This window comes from Neolamprologus multifasciatus, chromosome 4 (genome assembly GCF_963576455.1).
Source record: "Neolamprologus multifasciatus chromosome 4, fNeoMul1.2, whole genome shotgun sequence".
Classification (NCBI taxonomy): domain Eukaryota; kingdom Metazoa; phylum Chordata; class Actinopteri; order Cichliformes; family Cichlidae; genus Neolamprologus; species Neolamprologus multifasciatus.
In genome coordinates this window covers 3,420,589-3,443,234 of record NC_140442.1, presented here as the reverse complement: position 1 = coordinate 3,443,234, position 22,646 = coordinate 3,420,589, and the positions used below count along the sequence as shown (strand labels likewise).

Below are 22,646 nucleotides of genomic sequence, written 5' to 3'. Positions count from 1 at the left end.
CATAATATTCCAGAAACACGCTTTGCCGATCCGATCAGCTGTTCATAACACTTCCTACATTGGATAAGACGTCAGCACGAACTATCGCATGTCCGCCATGACCTGCCCGAAACCGGAAGTGACGTCATTTTCGCGGAAATGTAGTTTTTTACCATCAGGGCCTCATGAGCCTATACTGGTGTTTTTAAAAGTTATGTTTGACTTTATGACTTTCTGTGTGGTTTCTGGGATGCTTAGGACTCATATTGCACTGCTGGAAATAGTTTATTTTGATGCATATGCTGCTTTTTTGCAAATTTGCATTATAATATTTATTTTCGTTTTTCCTGCAGTATATAAAAATTGGTGTATTTCAAAAATAAAACTATGAAGACACTCAAAATAAATTTCCTGTGGTGGGAAACTATTTTGTGCAACTTTTTTGTATTTATAGTTTTGAGGGATAAGCCTCTTAAATTTCTCTAACTAGAAATATATGTTAAAAAAAAAACGATTTTCAATTTCTTTGTAGTTTATTGCACTTTTTTGCAATTTATGTAATTACTATGCACGTAATTCATACATATTATTAAAATCTAGGCTGTAATGGGTGTATTGATGTATATCAACTTGAAATGCTCCCAAAAATGGCTCCACAGCATGTAAAAATATAATATAAGCTCTGGCGGACTTGGTTCTATGGTAGGTCTTAAAGGGTTAAAACAGTAGCCACATATTGAAGATGAGATTTAGGTGTTACTCTAGAACTTGTAACCCTGTAGCTGATTATAGCTGAATGATCTTGAAGCTTTAATCTTGAATTTATTTATAATTTGTTGTGTTATAAGTAGAATAGAGATGGGAGAGTCTATTATTAAAGAGCCTTGATTCCTTCAGATATCCCACAAAATGCAAAGTACAGAGCACATTCCCAGAATGGGAGCACAGCCTTGGCACAGAAAGAAGTATTGTGCATAAACACAGCTTAGGTTTGTCCCTCCACACCTATGTGTTACTGCTTTTTGCCCTGCAGGGTCTGCAGGTATTTTCTTCTTTCTGTTAAAAAGTCACAAGGTCACAGGAGGAGAGGGGAAAACAACAGGCTGCGCCTCCTCTTGACTGGAAAAAGCATGTCAGGAGCATATGATGCATCCAAGAGCTGTGACACACAATCCCTAATCGATACTGGAGAAACAAAGATCCTCGGCCTCGCGGGCCCCTGGTGGGAAGCCATCATGTAATGCCAAGACAGTCGTCTCGGTTCTCCGGTCTGTTCTTTTCGGCAAAGAGGGAGAGCTCTTTGAAAACAGACCAACATCTGTCAGAACTGTGGGCACAACTGACAGACTGACAAACAGCTAAAAACATACTAAATCACTGCAGACAGCGACTGCACTCGTCTGTTTTCAGAGTGTGGAAGTGCACATCAGAGACTAAACAAAGAGCATTCTTCAGCTGTTTGTTCAGAGCGATTTTCTAGTTCACTCTGAAGCTTGCGTGACGCCCGACTGCGCAGTCGTCACTGATCAAAAACTAAACTTGCACGAACTCCAATTAGCTGTAACTAAAACGAAACGCATTCCCAAATTGAAGGGAAAGACGGAAACATTTAATTTTAGTATTCCGTGAGCTCTCTGTTAAATGCCAACGAGCAGATGAGGCCGCCTCATAATTACAAAGTCATTAAAAGATCCCAGTTGCAATTTTCCAGTTTGTGGTGTCTTGACAAAACCTGCCCGTTTCTCCTTCATTTCATCGTTTCATCAGTCTGCTTATCAACAGTTGCTCTGTGCCAAACGACCAATGTAATTACGGGAAAACACGGAGCGCAATTATGGAAAATAACTTACTGGATAATTTGTTTTTTGAATACTCTCCTGTCTTTCCTTTACATCAATGATTTCCTTTACATCTATAATGAGAATTAAAACGCTTTGCCAGTTTTTGCTCATTTGCTTCTGTTCATGCAATGAGGCTTATTAAATTCAGCTTTTTGCTTGAGCTATAATCTGTAAGTCTGTAAACATATTCTTTGGCATTAAAAAAATAAAATCATCAAAAAGCAATGGGCCAAAAAGTTCAATCTAAAAATGGTAAAACAACAACTACTGAACTGAAGAGCTGCAACAAGCAGGTTTGTTACTAATATAACTACAATTGTTTTGTGAAATATAATGTTTTTTATTTTAGTACAGAAGAAGAACTTAGCTCCAGGGATTTGCCTTAATTCTGACAAAATAGTAGCAATCAATCTCGCCAATTAAAAGATCGATGGACCTTCTGAAAAGTGAAGGCAGTGCAGTGCAATTCCTTCCAATGGCCACCAGGGGGAAACAGCATAATTCTGTGGGAAAGTTAGCATTTGGTTCACTTGCTTAAAATCCTCTGTTAACACTGTTAATGTTACACACTGAAGGACGACAGGGTTCATTCAGGTGCACATGAAGATTTATTGCGCTGAAACAGAGCAAAACAATTCAGTGTTACTGGTGTCTTCCATTGTAATAACTGGCCTTCGTTACTTTTGTGAAGGATTATTTTGCCCTGTATTAATCAGCCCTTAACACACAGAGAAAATGACCAGTAAACAATAGACAACATAACATGTACTGGCTGGTCTATTTCCTATAACTTTAACTGAAACCAGCTAACAGTTTCCTTTCACATCACTAATGGAGCAACACGGTTACAGAGATTCATGCAGGAGGCTAACATGACTTAGCTAGCGCACAAACGTTACTAGCATTACCCACAGATAACGTGAAACAACTCCCTTATTCGCTCACATTAAACACCATATAAACAAGAATTACACTCCAAACATGTTAAATATGCATAAACTTCACATAAATGTATTTAGTGCTTGTATATTGCTCTCACCTGAAACACAGCAAAACAATTCAGTGTTACTGGCATCTTCCATTGTAATAACTGGCCTGCGCTACTTTTGTGAAGGATTATTTTGCCAGTTATCCGTTTGGCTGAGCCGCCACTGCCACCTACTGGCGAAACTAAATATCGCCCTAACATCACATCAGGTGGGAGCAAATGAGCTTTTCGCTCTGTGTTATGATGCAAACTATTGTCACAACAAATAGCAAAAAAAGATGATGGGGGTGTGGGCACGAACACATAAGGAACACATCTGAGACTTGTTCTTAACCCTTTAAGACCTACCATAGAACCAAGTCCGCCAGAGCTTATATTATATTTTTACATGCTGTGGAGCCATTTTTGGGAGCATTTCAAGTTGCTATACATCAATACAACCATTATAGCCCCGATTTTAATAATATGTATGCATTAAGTGTACAGTACTTGCATAAATTGCAAAAAAGTGCAATAAACTACAAAAAAAATGGAAAATCGTTTTTGCTTTTTTAACATATATTTCTAGTTAGAGAAATTTAAGAGGCTTATCCCTCAAAACTGTAAATACAAAAAAGTTGCACAAAACAGTTTCCTACCACAGGAAATTTATTTTGAGTGTCTTCATAGTTTTATTTTTGAAATACACCAATTTTTATATACTGCAGGAAAAACGAAAATAAATATTATACTGCAAATTTTGCAAAAAAAGCAGCATATGCATCAAAATAAACTATTTCCAGCAGTGCAATATGAGTCCTAAGCATCCCAGAAACGACACAGAAAGTCATAAAGTCAAAGATAACTTTTAAAAACACCAGTATAGGCTCATGAGGCTATATGGTTAAAAAAACTACATTTCCGCGAAAATGACATCACTTCCGGTTTCGGGCAGGTAATGGCGGACATGCAAAAGTTGCGCTGATGTCTATTCCAACGTAGGAAGTGTTATGAACAGCTGATCGGATCGGCAAAGCGTGTTTCTGGAATATTATGTTTTTGTTGCTGCAAGTGCTTTTTATGCAGCTTTTGCAAATCTATATGTGGAAGGAAACTGTGACCGAGGACAAGCTGATGGCATAAGATGTAAGTACAACTCCTCCGGTTTCATATGCAAAAAAATTATTGCACTAGCTCACGTGGTTGCAGAGCTACCTGGATTTAAAAGTAGTTACGCAAAACAGAGCGTGCCGCTCAGACCGGTTTTAAAGGGTTAATGCTCAAAATACTCAGGGTGCCACATTAACACAGGTTTTGAAGGATAAAGCAGGTTCTGATTGACAGGCTGCAAGCCCATGAGTCTGCAGTGTGCTTCAGTCTCTCAGTCTACCATTCGTCGATCATTACACCTGGTTTAAAACAGCAAATAGAAAATCAGCTTGGGACTGTCACAGTGGCTACATCCATCTTTTACATACAGTCTGTGAGTCTGACAGTGAAGGCTGTATTTTAGCTAATACTGCATTACAAAAATCTTTCAGCACAGAATATAGTTTCATCTGAACCAATGAGCACGTGTGTTTTACAAGTATGATCACAGAGTTCTGGGGTTTTCCTTTAATACTGAGCAGCTTGTCTATGTTCTCGCTTCCTCTCCTTCAGCCTGCCCAACTTTCCACAGACAGAAGACGCTAGAACAGGAATTCAGCGTTGCTCATTAATTACCGCTCTCATTAAATGTGGTCATTTAATGAGAGCTACTCTGAAATGAATGCAGAGTCGTCGGCATTCTTGCTTCTGAGAGGACACTGCATTGATGCGAAGAAAAAGTTCTAATAAAAGAAATCTTTTGGCAGAATCGTTAACGATATGTGCACATTCTCGTTGTTTTTAATGAGGTCAGTGGCTGAGCGACGGTTCGGGTACTCATGTTCAGGTTGTTGCTATGCTGACACGTCGAGCACACTTTTATGGAACATAAGACGTCGGCGACTTCACGATGTCGCTAATTTCGATTCGCCCACTGTCAGCGCTGTGGGACTACCATCCAGCAAAGAAGGAGTTAGTATAATAGCTGTGGCGTCCAGAGTTTGGTGTCTATCCCCTGTGGGGAGTGAAAAGGTCAGTCTGCTTTGCAAATATCAAAAGCTGCACATATTATATATTTCTATTATAATCCATTACACATTGGATAGCTGACTTAAATTTGCTTAAATCTACTGTGAACCTCGTGAACCTTCATGGATCTTTTGCAAAAATGGATTTTCCTGGAACGTCTGCACTTTAAACACTCACACTAAAGGAGGACTTTTGTGTGTTTCTGTAAAAGCATTGCACTTTTTGCTCCATTAAAGCTGGACACAGTTTCCAGTTCATCCCTAAAGTGTTGGATGGGGTGAAGGTCAGAGCTGTGTGTACACAAGTTGAGCTTCTCCACACTAAAGTGGGAAAAGCATTTGTTTACAGGGCTGGCTTTATTGAAACAGGGAGAACAGCTAACAAAAAGATCCCCCAAAAAACACTGGAGGATGTAGCCGAGATTTCTCTGCAGTGGAGGAAAGGATGCTCCTAAACCAAGAAAAACAGTCGAACTATAAGTGGATGGAAAGGCGTGTCGAAGGAGAAAGCTTTAGATAAATCTTTGGGGTGGCGGGACGGTTTGTGAATATGTTCTTCAATAATCCGTTTCACTTTTGGCCAGTTGCAAGCCTGCTTTTGTTTTTTTATAAATCTGTGTTTGTTCCAACCTCAGCTGCTTACTTGGATTCTTCAGGTTTCCAATCCTTTTTCAGCCTTCTGGTTCATGGAGTCCTCTATTTCACGGCAAGGATAACGGCAGCTTTGTGTGATGTGACTTCTGACATATCGAAGAAGACATCAGATAAATCTGTGCTTATCCTTGTTAGTAATTCACAGACTCCAAGAAGCCGTGCTCCCCGAAACACCATCGGTCAAGCTCGTGGCAGCGTGTGGGTAAGGCTCTGAGACTTGTGTGGATCGCGTTAATGTTAGACACCGGCATTTAAAGAAGCAAAATGAAGCAACTTTGCTTTTCACCACAGCACCATGTGAGATGGAAAAGGATGAAAGGATTTCTGTCCTGTTTCTTTTCAAATCCTGGTCTTTATAGGATGAGATGATTTCAGTCAGATGTGGTTTACTTGTAGAATGAAATAAGATGAAGTCATGTGCACAGAGAAATGCTTTAATTACGCTGAGTGCAGAAAGTGAAAAATGACACTGAGAATTTTTAAATACCCGGTACGCTGAGATGAGCAACAACCTTCCAAAACTCATCAAAGATGGGCTGCAGCCAATAAACGACTGAACGTTGCATGCCTTATCTAAAGTCATTCCCCTTAATGTTCATGAAGTCGAACTCTTTGTAACTTCATGTGTGTCCTCCAAGAAAATGTCTGATTAAAAAGTAGCAAGTCATTTATTTTTTGGTGAAAGAAAGAAGGGGAAAAATTGTTTGCACCATCAGCTGCTGAAAAGTGAAGCTGGGAGTGCAGATTAAAAGCAGGGGGGCCTTAAGTCTGTGGGGGTGGGGCCTGTTGCTATAGAAATCTTGACCTATAAATGCTTTTGTGATAATATTATAGATGCAATCAGTCATTTTGGGTCATATCTAAAAGTAGATTACAGGATTTTTCAGGGCATGCGTCGGATTTACCCCTTTGTTCATACTGTCTATGCTTGGAAGGGACAACAGTTAAATAATAATGGGAACACGTTCCTGTGCCATAGCCTAAAAATTAGCAGTCGAAAGAAATATCGTCGAGTGAGATCATAGTTAATTAGACAAGTGTAGTCCAAAGTCATACAGGATGTCCTTGTCGTTGTTTTTTAAAAGGTTTGTTTGTTCCAGTAGATCGTGAGCTTTCTGACTCACATTTTCTCTTTTCTGATTCTGCGTTTTCATTTTTGTCTACATTTTTCAGAGTACAGTAGTTGTTTTAGTTTCCTCGGTGTTTCCATGTGTTTTCCCTCTGTCTTATCTTTCTATGTCTGTCCCCCTGTTTGAGTTAAATTGTCGTTTGTCTACTTTCTGGTTCATTTTAAAGGTTTACTTTCCTTCAGTGTAGTTTCACCTTGTTTCAGGTATGGGTTTATTTCCTGATCATATGCTCTTCTTTGTTCTTGTTGAGTCAGCTGTTTTTATCCCTCTTGTTTCTCTCAGTTTTCTAAGTTTAGTTCCTGCTTTTTTCTCCCCTTCCTATTTCCTTTGCCTGCGATTTACTTTTTTTTAATCTAGTTTGTTTTTTCCATCTCTTTGGGTTACACAGTTTTTCTTTCCATTTCTGATGAGCCCCCTGGGGAAACTGTTAAGATATTCATTGTGTGTACTCATGGTGTACAGTGTGTTTAACTGCATTATGGTAGCTGCTGTTTAACAGAGAGACAGTATTATAGTTGTCACCACAAGGAGGCACTGTTTCATTGTAAGGGCACGTATGCTGAGTCATTACGCCCCTGAGGGGGAAAAAAGTATACCACAACAAAAATGGCACCCATGAGGAAAAGTTTTGCCGCATGTTGATGTGGAATAATACGGAGCCCCGCAGGGGACATGGGAGAAAAAAAAATTAAGACTGACTTTTGCGAGATCTCGCAAAACAAACTCGAGATCTCTCAAAACAAACTCGAGATCTCGCAAAACAAACTCGGGATCTCGCAAAAGTTTTGCAAGATCTCGCAAAACAAACTTGGGATCTCGCAAAACTTTTGCGAGATTTCGCAAAACAAACGTTTTAGCCGCATTCTTCGGACACCGGCTCGAAGGCACGATGTGCCGGGAAAGCGGTGTTCCTCCCGGCTGTAGTAGGTCTCGAGCTAACGGGAAGAATGTGGCTAAAACTTTTGCGAGATCTCGCAAAAACTTTTGCGAGATCCCGAGTTAGTTTTGCGAGATCTCACAAAAGTCCGTCTTAATTTTTTTTTCTCCCATGTCCCCTGCGGGGCTCCGTAGATTAAAGTTCCCAAAATATTAAGGACATTTTTGCCTCCGTCATTTTCCTTCGAGTTAATCGCTGTCGATGCTGCAATACTCAACAGAAACAAAAAACAGCACTTTACACAACAATTTTTTACCTATATAACTTTTAAATATTTCTACCATGTCAGTATATTCCAACCTGCCTCAATTTCCTTAGTGTAGTGTAGTGCCTGTCTAAAAAGTTGCTGTGCAGAGAAGGCATTCATGTATATAATGTATATAATCGTCTATTTTAGGCCATCAGAGTGATGTTATTGTAAGAGTCTCAATTTTTCCATCCCATTTAAAGGCTTATTAACAGTTTTTTTTAGGGTCACTGTTAGAATCAGGTTTAGACTAGACACGTATTTGTAATGGTTAAGCCCAGGGTGAAAATGTCAATGAATAATCTGACACAGATGTCAAAATTAAAATGTCTATATGCATGTGTTTGGCCTTCCTCCTACACACAGAGTGGAACAGGTAGTGGAAACATTGGTAACAGCTTTCAGCCACAGTATGAGAACAACTCCAACTGATCTCAGCATCTGAAATACACCTACTCAGGTCTCCAGCAACACAACCGCCAGGTTTAAAGCACGCTGGATGAATCAAATAATGAGATTTATGGACAGACGACGATTCCTGTGACTCCTGAAGGACATACCCAGTTACAGCATTATCTTCCTACTGGTCTCGTGCTGTATCTTTGTCAAAAGACACTGGCATCACAAAGAGTGGTCATTGCAATATTGGATCTAAGAACTATCAAGCCAGTTTTAAAGTCTGCATAGAGGCAGCTTTTAGTGACCGTAAACTGTGGTTTGCTTGTGCCATGACCTGGGGTGTCGTGACACCAGTGCCCAAGAACACCTTGTGTATCTCTCTACAAAGTCAAGGCAGTCCTGCCTTTGACAAAACAGCAGAGAACCAGCTGGCAATTTAAATGTAAGCTGTCGTGATAGTTGAGTCACATTAGGGTTTTTAGGTTGACCAGAGTTGCTAATTAAAATGTGTCATTTCTTTAGTTCAGCTTTGACGAAGATTGTAGAAGAAATCTGATAAATAGCATCTGCAGAATTGTGTAATTGTCGTCAGTATAGCAGAGGTGTAAACATAACTGCTGAATTTAATATCCAAAGCATCTCATCTCGTCTGGTGTCACGTTAAATTTTAGTTTTCAGTATCTGTATACACTTTTTTCAGTTCATTTTGGTTTGATTTGGGCATTTATTCCATTGTTTTCCACCAACATTAACAAATAACACAAGTGGGCTCCCACAAGTAGTGCTCTATTTGTGTGTTGTGTTATGTGGTTAGTCAAATTGCCTCACTTCAGTCTTCCAGTTCAAAAAACCGACATTCATTTATTATATATATCATAAATTTGTAGTTGCCAAATACACAAAATGTCTCTAAACTGCTTTTTTTTTTACAGATGTAGTTTCTCTGTGTCAGATTGTAAAGTGTCAGTAATAATTCAATGTATCCGTCATAGCTTCCTTTTACAGATACATGAGAGCTTAACATCCTGAATGGCTCTAGTAAAGAGAAACTCGTCTTCCTCTGTAAACTGGCCTCTCCATAACACATGCATATGTAGAAGGGCAAAAGGAGGTGATCTGTCCCACCAAGTCCACATGGCACTTCACACTCTGCCAGCATAATGACATAGCATGGGCTGTCTCGGTAGCCAGCGTCTGTCCATCAGCTTCCCCCAGAGCGAGGCGTTTAAAATGGATCTGGGTCACAGTGGGATCCCCTCTGTCCACCCGCTGGAACCTGGAAGCATTCAGTTCATTTGTGACAGATCTGCCTGAATTACTACAGCCAATCCATGTGACACACTTTACTGACAGTGAGAGCTGCTGCATTATGTATTAACACCTAGACGGTGTGTTCTTTTTCAGTACACACTGACGCATTCAACATGCCACTATCTCTGTGTGACAAAACTGACATTTGCTCCACTTTTTTGATTCCGTACTCGAATCAAAAAAGTACTGTTATTAAAGTGTTATTAAAGTGTTATTAAAGTGTTATTAAAGTGTTATTAAAGTGCTAAACAGCAGTTTAAAAGTGACACATCAAATCAAATCAAAATTTATTTATATAGCACATATTAAAACAACAATGTTGACCATAGTGCTTCACAGTCAGTAAAAGCATGAGACAATTAAAACAAACAATAAAACAGGACAACAAACAATAGGTAACAACACAACAAGAACAGCCAACTAGTTAGAATCAAAAGCCAAAGTAAAAAAATAAGTTTTAAGACGTGATTTAAAAGATTGGATAGACTCGGCAGTATGAATATGAACAGGGAGATTATTCCAGAGTCTGGGTGCCACGGTTGCAAAGGCCCGGTCACCTCTCGACTTCATTCAAGGCCTAGGTTGTGCTAGGAGCCTGTGGTTGGATGATCTAAGTTCTCTGTTGGGATTATATAAGTGGAGTAGTTCAGAAAGATAGCTGGGCGCTAAATTGTTCAGAATTTTAAAAGTGAACAAAAGAATTTTAAAATCTATGCGATATTTAACAGGGAGCCAAAGTAATTTGGCTAAAATTGGAATTATGCGGTAGATTCTTGTACCTGTTAAAAGACACGCAGCTGCATTTTGAATTAACTGGATTTATTTTTAACATTTTACTTTTTATACATGTATAAGCTTTTGCATACAACGAAAAACCCAACAACCATATGACCCCCTATGAGCAAGCACTTTGGCGACAGTGGGAAGGAAAAACTCCCTTTTAACAGGAAGAAACCTCCGGCAGAACCAGGCTCAGGGAGGGGCGGGGCCATCTGCTGCGATTGGTTGGGGTGAGAGAAGGAAGACAGGATAAAGACATGCTGTGGAAGAGAGACAGAGATTAATAACAGATATGATTCAATGCAGAGAGGTCTGTTAACACATAGTGAGTGAGAAAGGTGACTGGAAAGGAAAAACTCAATGCATCATGGGAATCCCCCAGCAGCCTACATCTATTGCAGCATAACTAACTTAAACATTTTTTAATGGTCTGTGATCTTTTGCTGATATTCTATTTCTCCTCCTCCTTTTGAGAGATGGCAAATTATAAAAAAATGCAAACACAGGGCAGTGAGACGCTGAAATGACAAGAGAAGTAAAATCAAAATCCACAAGAGGTGGCAAGAGACTAATCGTGAAAAGTAAGAGAGGCGCTGTTAACACCAGGCTAATGAGCTGAAACATAAAGTGAAAGCTGACACAAGAGTTGGTAGAAACACTGGAATTATTTTAAGTTACTAAACAACTTAATCTAAAAATGACATCCTAGAGCATGAAGGCATGAAGTGGTTCTGCCCCAAACCAACCTCAAGCACACTTTTTTGACCATACCTTGTCAGGTGTAGACAACTGGGGATTAAGCCTTGTCAACCCCGAAAGACTCTGCTGTAACTCCAATTGCAAGGCGAGTTGGGGTTGCAGGGGGGTGTAACACCCTATAATGGAGTACAACAACACCACGCCCATGGGTGAAAATGAAAAAAAGTTATTAACTCTATATTGTCAGTACAACACAAGAGACATTCCCAAACCTACCCTCGCAGATGACCTGACAGCATCCACTGACCGTGGAAGAAAGATTACGTTTGTGCTTTTAGAAGCTGTTAAATACAGCAACGAGTGCAGTGCTCATATTTTACTTATCAATTGTATGTATTCATATTTAATATTGAGTAAATGCACCTACAGTAATAAATTTATCTGTATTATTCTCTCATTTAGTCTGAGGCTCTTCTCTTGTTAAGGCTCATTAGTTCCAGTAAAGGGAAATTTTCATACAAGATTAGGGATGCAACGATACCAATTTCTTTCAAACTGATACGATACCGATACTTGGATCTGAGTACTTGCCGATACTGAGTACAAAAACCGATACTTCTACCACACACACACAAATGCAATGAATTGGAAGACAGGTTTTATTTTATTCTCTGCCGATAAAAAATAAAATCGTAATAAAAATGACCACAAAAAAATTTCAAGTGAAAAATAAGCACTTCTGTTAAATTATTATTCTGTTAAGTATCCACATTGTAATTTAACAAAATATCACTGAACTATTGAGCACTGTCTCGAGCTTTCAGAATAATAAATAAACACTTCTGTTTGGAATAAAATAAATACAAATTAGGTTTGAGAATAAAATAAACTTTTAAATTATTGCAGAGTGTCCAATTTCATATCGCGGCTCGAGTATGCTGAGAAGACGGTTCAATCCTATGCTTTCCACGACCGGCATTGGCTGGTCATCCAGAGCGATAAAATGAGTCGAGCCTCTGTTATTTAAACTGCCCGTGGATTTTCTCTTGACATTTTTCATCGCTTTTCAAAAACCCGAGTTAAAGTTGGCTGTTCCGGTCCACACTGCTGACATTTTGTTTAGCCTAGCTACAGCAGCCTCCAGTTTCTCCTTTTTATCTGGAGCTGCCAGTCTCACTCGCCTAACCCTGTGCCTGTTTAGCGCGGGATGTCCCCCTAGTGGCCAATCTAAAAACTACAACAGAAATGACAAGCCACCCTCTGACTAATGAAATAAGTTAGTATCGGTTCATGGTATCGGTTAACTTTTACGAGTATGAGTACACACACATTTTACATAATCGGCCCCGATACCCGATACCAGTATCGGTATCGGTGCATCCCTATACAAGATCATTTTCAACTCTGGTGACAGTCGCAGTAAAAACCTCACAGTAAAGAATGTTTTTATTTATTTTTACATTTTGGCTTAGAAGAACTCGACTGGTCGGCACTGTCTCAATCTGAATCTGAGCTTTGCTAAAAGCATCGACTGTCAGCTGAGCTTTAACATTCAGTGGTTAAATAAGAGCAAATCCCTGCAGTTTTTTCCAAAAGCCTGACGGCATTCAGCCCTGTGGTAGCTGGGATAGCCCTCCCATGACCCTGAATTGGATAAGCGGAAGAAAATGGATGTATAGATGTATGGTTGGATAGACTAAAGGCAACACCTTTGCAGATGGGTGAAGGCTATTAATTATGCCCACATGTTTCAGTATATGTCAGTAGTGCATTAAACTGCCAGGTTTTGTATGTAAAACAGTGTTACGCATTATCTATGTAACGCATCTGTAGTGCATCTGTGCACTGCTGCTGCAGCAGACTGCATAGCCCTAAGAGTTTTGATGTGTTGCCGTCCTGCTGGGTTTCAGGCTTTAGTAAAAGAGGACATCTTTTAAAAGGCTCGGCTTTGCATGACGCACTTGATGCTCTCTAGTGGGGGAGATTTTCTTCTTACTTTTAAAAACAAAATATTTTTGCATCAAGTTACCTTCACTTCATTTGGTAATCCCCTGTAATTCTTAATATGTAGCAGGATTCTTTAGCTGTCAGTTTATTTGAAGGCACAGACTTTAAATTTCATATATTTGATGTGAAATGTCAGCTTGCTGACCAAACACATCTAAAGAAATAGAGACTTCAGCCTCATGAGGAACTGAGTTTGGTGTGAATGAGCTCCATGCTCCATGCTGCCATGCATGGGACTAGATCTGATTTATTTTTTTGTATGTGTATATAATATTTAATATTTTTTTAGGTCTCCGATATTTGCTCAGTTTAGTAGCAGAGTCACTGCACAATGCTGGTGATCCCATTCATATGTATATAAAGGGATCGCACACATGCATACTCTGAACCGGAGATTACCTCAAAGGGAAACCATCTTTGCCAGGTGATAAGCTTTTGAACCTTGGCTAAACATTTGTGGTACATTTTAATGTGTGAAATTTATCTAGAGGTCTGTTTTTCTGCTCTGGGGAAAAAGCAGTTTCCCCAATTACTCAGATAGTAAAAGGTTATTTACTCAGTACAAAACCTCTGTTCATAGAAGGGTTATTTAACTGGGTTTTCTATAGCTGCTATAATTGCCCCCTTGATCAAACCTGTGTGACTGGAAAACAGAGAACAGCTGCAGGGAGGACGGACCGAAGACGTGCTTTATAATGATGCAACGCACCTAGTCAAAATAGTCAGAACTGTTTAACTCTCAAAGCCTTTACATTCAAAATATGACTGAATGTAAAAGGGATTCCACCAACTCCACATTAAGGATGTTAGCAAAAGTCAACATTTGTCTGAAATGTCACAAACTCCCACCGGCAAATCAGCGTCGGTGACCTACGGGCGCCGATCTTTCACAAAGGCAGAACTCAAGCCACCGTCGTCAGCTCAAAGCCTCTTAAAGAGCTCACACGCAGCTATCAGAGCTGTGCTTTTACTGCCTTATTGAATGATAGATGAACATATTTAAATGGAAATAAGCCACAACTGCATAACCATGAGTTGTATTTTGTTCAGGGGGGAAAAAAGAAGATATAATTGAATAAAGGCAATATTTTCACTTATTGGAATTCCCATTGCTTCTCAGTGACAGAGGTCTCACAACATATTGCTTTGTTCTATAGCCAAGAAAACAACACATTACAATATTAGCGCAACATCAAATGACACACCCGCCGCAAAGATGGATCACCGCGAGGTGCAGCCGCTTCCACGTACCCAGACAAAGTGACTATAATCAATCATCTTGGTAAAGCGCTGCTAAACAGTGGATTCTGTCAAATGGAAGAAACACTTACAGGCTCATAACTGAGCAGTGGCAGTTTACTGCTCACTTGAGACACTGAACAAATCAAAGCTTTCATGTCTGGGGATATAGCAAATACTGACTTGAGTGGATGGAAGGGCTGACTGATACTCGGCTGAAATAGAGAACAACATTTGTCACGTTATTATAGAAGAGTCAGTCGTGCCCAACTCATAAAGGTCAGTTTTTCTCTACTTCAACACTGCGGCATAGATAATGCATAAAGTGTAGCGACTGTCAAGGCAAAGCAAGGTTGTTTGTATTGCACAGCAGCTATGGTTGGCCTGTAGGGCTGCCACAAACTATTATTTTGATAGTCGACTAGTCACCGATTATTTTTGCGATTAGTCGACTAATCAGATCATCATCCATTGGATGTAAAACGTACAGCTTATTGCACCAGCAGCATCTGCTCTTATATAACTATCATTAGCTTACAGCTTTAAGTGTTTAAGGTATGTGCTAACTAAAAATAAAGACAAGATGATAGTTTATTAAATTTTAACGAAATTTGCAGATTGTTTCGGTGAAGTTTAATAAACTCCTTGCTATCTAAAATATAACAGGACACTGGAGTATATTCTCGAGCATCTCACACTTCTGATAATCAGCTGTCTGCTTGAAATTTATTCAGCTGTGTAAAAACTATAACTTTAATCTCAGCCAAACCGATTTACTCAGGAACAAATAAAACACTAAAAAAGGCCAAACAATAACATTTTTAAGTTATCTAAGTCACTTATATATGTTTAACCTGAGTAGCGAAAGACGGCGGTGGGTTTGAAAACGATTTGCCGAGAGTCCGGTGTTCTCGCGCTCTAGTTAGCCTAGCCCCCGGCTAGCTAGTGGGTAACAGACGTCTCCGAAAACGTCGGAGCGCTTTTGAAAATATGTGGTGTCTTGATAAACTGAGCAGATATTTGAGGTTTACACAGCTACATTCTCGCCTGAAAATATGTTAAACGTTTATTTTGTGACCCAGAAAGAATAACAAGAGTAATATTAAAACTAACTAGCTGCCGCCATTGTTGGAAACTGAGCTGGGCTGCGCTATGAATTCTGGGACAGAGCTACTTCTTCTTCGGGGTTTAACGGCAGCTGGCATCCTTGTACATGCAGTGCTGCCATCTTCTGTTTCAGTCCGGTATTACACTCTTAAATCCTACTACTTATTCCTGCGTCTTTTGGGATCTTACAAAGCTTCAAATGACGCGTCGACTATTAAATCAGTCGTCGACGATTTTGATAGTCGACGTAATCGTGACTAGTCGACTAATCGTGGCAGCCCTAATGGCCTGTATAACACAGGTGTATAATGTATTGAATAGGAGCGATAGAAGAATCTGTTCTCAGATTCTGAGTCTTCAAACAAAAATTGGATCCCTTGAGCCATGAGACATTTTTCATAAGCTGTTGTCAAACAGGTATATTAACAGTAGTTAGATTCCAGTTATAACTGGAATCTTTATTTATACTTTAAGTGTTTCATCTTTAATGAAGTAATAACACTGGAGGTGATCTGATTGGACGAGAAGCTGGAATCTGTTTCCATGTTTGTGGTATTTTGCGTTTCTGTCGAGTGCAGACCACCAAATGTAAAAACTGATTGCAGTAAGTTTTGTTTTTGTAACAACCTCAAACCCTCAGAGCGCCGTCTTCATCAGGTTTGTACAAACAGAATGTTTTCCTGACAGAAGACACCCAGAGGTTTATCTTTTATATGTACCTTAATAAAAGCTGTGATAAATTCAAAAAAAAAAAAAAAAAAAAACATCTTATTTTTATTTGGGCTGTATACCTCATGTTTGCTGTGCTGCTCACTGGTTTAGTTTAACTTGGCTTTGTAATATGCTTTTGACTTGATTGTTATTACTTTTGAGTCGGGTCAGTTATTCTATATAATAATGCAGTCTGAATAAATCAAAAAGGGGCTGCTTTTTTTATTACCTTTCTTTGTGTCTGCTGATGTTGACACACTTTTATTTGCTTTTGTTCTTCTCGTCACAGGAAACCATCACCATGACTACCAGCATAGCCACCTGGACCTGACCGCCCTGACACCTAAAATGGGTAAGAAACTGCTTGACTGCTGATGTGTAGTTACAGGCAGAGTCCAATTCACTGTGTAACCCCAGACCGATAACGTGATATACTCTTTTTAGTTTACCCTGATTTCACAGCAGTCGTTGGCTTCATTTTCCAAAACGATATGCATTATTATCTCCAAGTGATAGAAAGCCGAGCAATTTCTGCGATAGACTATTTCCAATTTCAAAAACAAAAGTATGCCTTTCACAGGGAATTTAAAGTACGAGGAGCTGATAAAGAACTCCTCGGAGAAAATGAAAAGCAAAAAAGTGTGATAATCAAAGGATCGCCTGTGCAGTTTGCTCGAGTTATTGAAAACCCAGTTACTCTCATAGCATCCCATCTATTTTTCTAAATGTGATTTTCTGTGAAAGGGGAGCAGCTCTTCACTGTGGAATTGCTGAACGGTTCTGCATCTAAATGGCTGTGAAATGAAAGAGGGAACCTGGATTTTTAATTACTTACAAAAATCCCCTCTGCGATATTCTAAAACTGCAGAGGCCAGTGTTTTGTGTCACTGTTTCGGGTTAAAGTTATCGTCATTGAGTCATTAAACAAAGTTTTTTACCATTAACGGAGCGCTGCCATCCACATCCTGCCTGCGCTTGTCTGCCTCTTAAACAGGGCGGCTTTTCATGGGAAAATGGGTTTCGAAAGTGCTTTCAGAACCAAATAAAACTCTTCAAACAGCACTTTTGAAGTCTATTTAGCTTCTGATGAGGATCATAGCTGCAATGCATAATTCAAGAGTTGCTGGTTTGGACGTTTTTGTTAACCCTTAGCAGCATTCCTGCAATATTGTTTTTGACCAAGGGCGACCTCTAGTTTGAAACATACTGTGCACATTGATTGTTATTGATCCTTTCTTTCTCACTTGGATTTGTTAGCCCACAGACAAATGAGATACGGTAAGTAATACACATACACGTGGTGTTTATGTGTATCTTTTCATCAGTTTTTCTTTAACATAATTCATGTATAGTAGCAACTGAGTTCTTTCCCTGCACACTGAGGGTCATTATTCTCCTTTTCTTTCCTTTTGTTCAAGCGCTTGTGTATTTTTTGCAGTTGCAAAACTTCACATTGCTGCATTACAATCCATGACCTTAAAATCTTTTCTACACACGTTTTTTTTCTTTCCTCTTCCTTCACTCAACCTAACTGGCTCTATCTACCCCACAAACCCCCCACACACACTTTCTGATTCTGTGAATGTCTCCCCTCTACACCATATGTTCCTTGGCATTGTGTGTCTCTATCCTCCCTGCTGCAGTAGTCGCCCGGTCCTATTTTTAAATCCAGCACCCGCGTCCCTGCCTGAATCCCGGCCCTTTCCGCCCACCGCGCCTCCTGACCCGTGACTGGGCGTCCTAAATTCTGAAGCCACAGGAGCTCTGTGCGGTGCAGGGAGCTGTAATGGTGTTATACATATCACAGATATCCCCAGATGAACTGTTAAAGGCGTGCAAAACGATCTGTCGTTTGAGCTGCTTAGATGCAGTTGAGTGACGCAGTTTCCCGCTGACTCAGAACTGCAAAGAAGACAAATTAGTCATTTCATTGAAGCTGCAACTCCAGTAAATAATATCCTTGAAATGCCTTGACACAAAATCCTCAGCCTTAGCAAGCAAAGCGCTCTTTGTTAAGCATAGTCCTTTCTAAAATACAGCCCATTCTGACTTTTTCATTTTAGTTCAGTTCAGTCTAACATGTTATCTCTTCTTTTTAAAGTTCTGAGTATGTTTCTGTAAAACCAAAGAATTAAAATTACATCCCAGTCTGAGAAGTTCTTAGAGCGCACGATCTGATATCCTCGTGTTGGTGTTGTTCCCAGATCATCATACTAAAGGTTGTTCCAGGATCAACATTGCAAGTGACCAATCAGAATGTTGTGATGTCATACTTTTGCGACTTCGGGAAAAACCGGCGTAAAACAAAAAACTGTACTTAAGCTGCGAGAAACCGCCTTTGTCCGCCGATCAACGGACCCTAACCCTGACCTTTTAATAAACGCTAAGCAGAATTGATATTGTCCTTGCAACATTGGAATTTCGTAAATGCACGAATGGGTTGGTGCGCAAAAGAATAACGTCACAATAATGTGATTGGTCACTTGCAATGTTGAACCTGGAACAACATTTTCATGATGATCTGGGAACAACACCAACACGACGATATCAGATCATCCTCTTAGAGCCAGAAGTAGCCATGTTTAGACAAAAGGCTGAAGTGTAAACAAGCTAGGTTCACATTGTGCATCCATAGACTTTACTGATGCAACCAACAGATACACTATATGGTCAAAAGTACTGAGCTACCTTTACATTACCTACAGAAGCTGCTCGGCAATGGAAACCTATACAATGAAGCTCCACGTGCACACTTTTTGTGCTGATGTTAATCCCAGAGGAGTTTTGGAAGTCTGGAATTACTGGTGAATTTCATGCACCATGTGCCTCAGCACTGTTTGAGATGCTGTGGTTTCTAAATGTTTCCATTTTGCAAAAATACAGTTTACAGTTGACTGTGGAATATCGAGTAGGAAGGAAATTTGGTTGCAAGAGTGGCATCCTATGAGAATACCATGCTCGATTTCACTTTAGAGCACAACATTCTTTCTCAAATATTTGGAAAGGCAGAGTGCATGCCTTGATATATGCATACTTGATTTTTTTTCCACCAGTGGCAGTGGGACTTTTGTCCATACAGCAGTTAAGGCTGACGCGCTGGTAGCTGTTGGTCGACAAATGTTGAAATGAAAAACAAGGATTTGTAAAGATTTTTTGCAGAACTGTTCATCTTGAAAATGAAATATGTGTAGAGATGTTTGCCTGGCCATGCCAGATTCTAAAATCAGGACATCACGAGCTGAAATTACGCCGAAATTCACCGCTCAGATGTGACTATTTTTAACAAGCACCACAGTTCAGGAGAAAAATGACAGGGATCATTTGGAGCGAGCCCCAAGTTTTTGGCATTTCTGAGAGAACTAATGCAAATATCTTAAGGATATATACACATATGCCCAAAATAAACTATCCAAATGTCACAAAAGAAAAGATTTTCTCATCTGAATGGAGCCATGTACCAGGCTTAAATATAAAAGGGTGAGAGTGAGTGATGTTTTATTGATTAGCATTCAAATATCTCAGTGAAGACAGAACAAAGATCTACCACAAAGCAAGAAAGCACGAGACAAGGCTAATCAAAAGGTATTGGCTGAAGCATTTGCTTATTACGCCAACCCTTTTAACAAAAGATCTTTTTGCATGCAGCTCCTGTACACAGGGAGTGACTTTGAAAAGGGAAAAAACCAAGAAAAAGTTGCAGACGGACGCGAGGAATAGGCGAAAACTTTCGACGCGGTTCAGAAGAAAGATACAAAAACCATCTGAAATCTGTGTAACATCATTTCATGAGTGGATGGAGGAGGAACAAGGAGCATATGGAGGATAAGAACAGAAACAACTGGCTTTTTCTGTTACTTCTCACTTTAAAACAGCCCAAATCTGACCAGCATGCACATAAGATATGGTGGGTGTAGTTACCCCAGTTACCCGTGCCCACATTCACATTTTTAATGCTCTAACTTGCTGTTCAGTGTCTCAGTTGTTTATTTATTTGTTACCAAAAATGTGTAAAACAGCCCCTAAATGCTCTGTAGTCCTGCTCAATCTTTCTCAACACGCATTTCCCACTGCATCACTTTCCTTTCCTTTCCCCTCAAGTAAAGACTCCCAGTGTAGAGCCCATCCTTTTGACTGACTGTGTGCTGACTGCAGTGCACCACTTCCTCCCCTGTCCCCTGTAGAGCGACCCCAGCGGATGAACAACATCCTGACCTCAGCCACGGAAGCCTACGACCTGTCCCTGTCCAGATCCTTCCAGAACCTGAGCCATCTGCCGCCTTCCTACGAGCTGGCCCTCAAGTCTGACTTAAGTAAATACTTTCCACAGATCTAGCAAGCGGTCCTTCAGTCGTCCTCCATCACTGTCATACCCGATACGCTGCAAAAACAGGCGATGACATCACCCTCATGTCTGTGCATTAGAGGTTGTACTCGATTCACCGATGAAACATCTCAATGTCCATTACAGAGACATGCATCATGATAACTACCTCCAGATGTTTGTTGGCTCATCATACAGATAGTACTCTCACTTTTCACCTTTTTAGGGAAATAAACTTTTTAAAATGCATGACAGCACGCTCAGAGGCTCCACACTCATTCCCATCCACTCATCTATCGGCTCATAGACTGACATCTAATTGGCGTGTAATTTAGTTCCATCTGTGGCCCATGTCATGTTGCTAATGTCTCTTAATGACATATTAAGAACCATTTTTTTCAGCTGAATGGCTTCTATACAACAACTGGATGGCACTTTAATGTCTCGCCAATACTACAGTTCATTATCCTCATGGTGACATTTTCAGTTTGATGATAACGTGGACGCTGCTGCTTTAACCTCCTGACCGGTGCATTGGCCACTGGTTCGTAGAACGGTTTCATGTGATGAGTCAAGTTTTTCTTCATTAAAGCCACAAGTTTCCTTACATTTACCTTTATTGCACAGCAAGATGGGACATGAGGGATGAACAAGAAAACAAACAGGAAATCTCGACTATTTATGAATTAAAAAATGTTTTAATGCGATCTTTAAATGAAGCTGTTTATTTAATGTTATGTTTATTTTGCGAATTAATTCAATCCCAGGTCATTAAACTGCAGCTTTGCTCATTTCTAGGCCGGGCACGTGGATTGTTAGGGTCCATTGAGTTGACATATTTAGTGAGATTTTATAATCAAATATTGATTGCATATAGCCTTATTCATGCTTGACGTTTCTGGGGCATGTTTCCATGTAGCCAAAATTAATCAAACTCAACAACTGCATTAAAAGTACCTCGACACATTTGTATCAACATAACGTATAAATGTTTTTCTGTTGCGTTAAAAAGGATACACATGCATCTTCCATACAAAATACAGTTTTTGTTCCAGCAGCATATACCTATTCCCTACCAAACACCAAGCAATCACTTTCCAGACACATTTTTCCTTACTCACTGAGTCACTGCAGATCTTTAGGTCTGTGTGTCCTTTGCTTTGCAGACAATTTCACAGCAACCACCTATAACCTCCAGCAACTGCTTTTTCTCTAGCAACTGGTTGCCAGGCAGTTGCCAACCAGTATCTAGGCCTGTGTGAGTGGGGCATTAAATAGTTCAATTCAATTCAATTTTATTTATACAGCCCATAATCACAACAAGAGTTGCCTCAAGGCGCTTTATATTATAAGGTAGACCCTACAATAACACATGCAGAGAAAAACCCAACAATCATATGACCCCCTATGACAGGGGTGGGCAACTCCAGGCCTCGAGGGCCGGTGTCCCTGCAGGTTTTAGATGTGTCCTTGAACCAACGCAGCTGATTTAAATGGCTAAATTAGCTCCTGCAGTTCTCCAGAGGCCTGGTAACGAACTAATCATGTGATTCAGGTGTGTTGACCCAAGGTGAGATCTAAAACCTGCAGGACACTGGCCCTCGGGGCCTGGAGTTGCCCACCCCTGCCCTATGAGCAAGCACTTTAGCGACAGTAAACGGAAAAACTCCCTTTTTAAATAGTATGCTCTAAAGCAGCGGTCTCCAACCTTTTTTGCGCCACGGACCGGTTTATGCCCGACAATATTTTCACGGACCGGCCTTTAAGGTGTCGCGGATAAATACAACAAAATAAAACTAGTAATGGTACCAAAAAAAAGAAGATTTATTCATAACACACGTGAAAAGACCCAGGAAAACCGAGTTAATGATAAAAATGATAACAAAATAACGCTGAAAACCGATAAAAACCCTGAAAACTATACATTTCACACCTGAACCTCAACTCTCGCGGCCCGGTACCAAACGACTCACGGACCGGTAGCGGTCCGAGGCCCGGGGGTTGGGGACCGCTGCTCTAAATGCTCTAAAATTCAACAAAGCATATAAAGCTGAAGCAGATCAGTCATTCCAGCAGTTGATGTGGGCTGGCATGACTGTTAACAACTGGCATATATATTATATGTATATATAAAATTGCTTTTGTCCTACTCGCTTATAGCTTTAGCACCCAGAAAGCACACATTCATTCATTTTCCCTT

General features: G+C 40.0%; 1 protein-coding gene across 3 annotated transcripts in view; it reads left to right on the top strand.

Moving 5' to 3' along the window:
• shisa6a (shisa family member 6a) overlaps positions 1-22,646 on the top strand; it is a 121,478-nt gene that overhangs the window by 86,134 nt on the left and 12,698 nt on the right. Inside the window, exons 6-8 of one of the 3 annotated variants that reach the window (XM_085158176.1) lie at positions 16,415-16,477; positions 17,383-17,403; positions 20,307-20,435. In XM_085158176.1, coding sequence (XP_085014302.1) covers positions 16,415-16,477; positions 17,383-17,403; positions 20,307-20,435 — 213 coding nt within the window. The remainder of the gene's footprint in view (positions 1-16,414; positions 16,478-17,382; positions 17,404-20,306; positions 20,436-22,646) is intronic. The other 2 variants (XM_085158177.1, XM_085158178.1) reach the window with 2 other exon arrangements.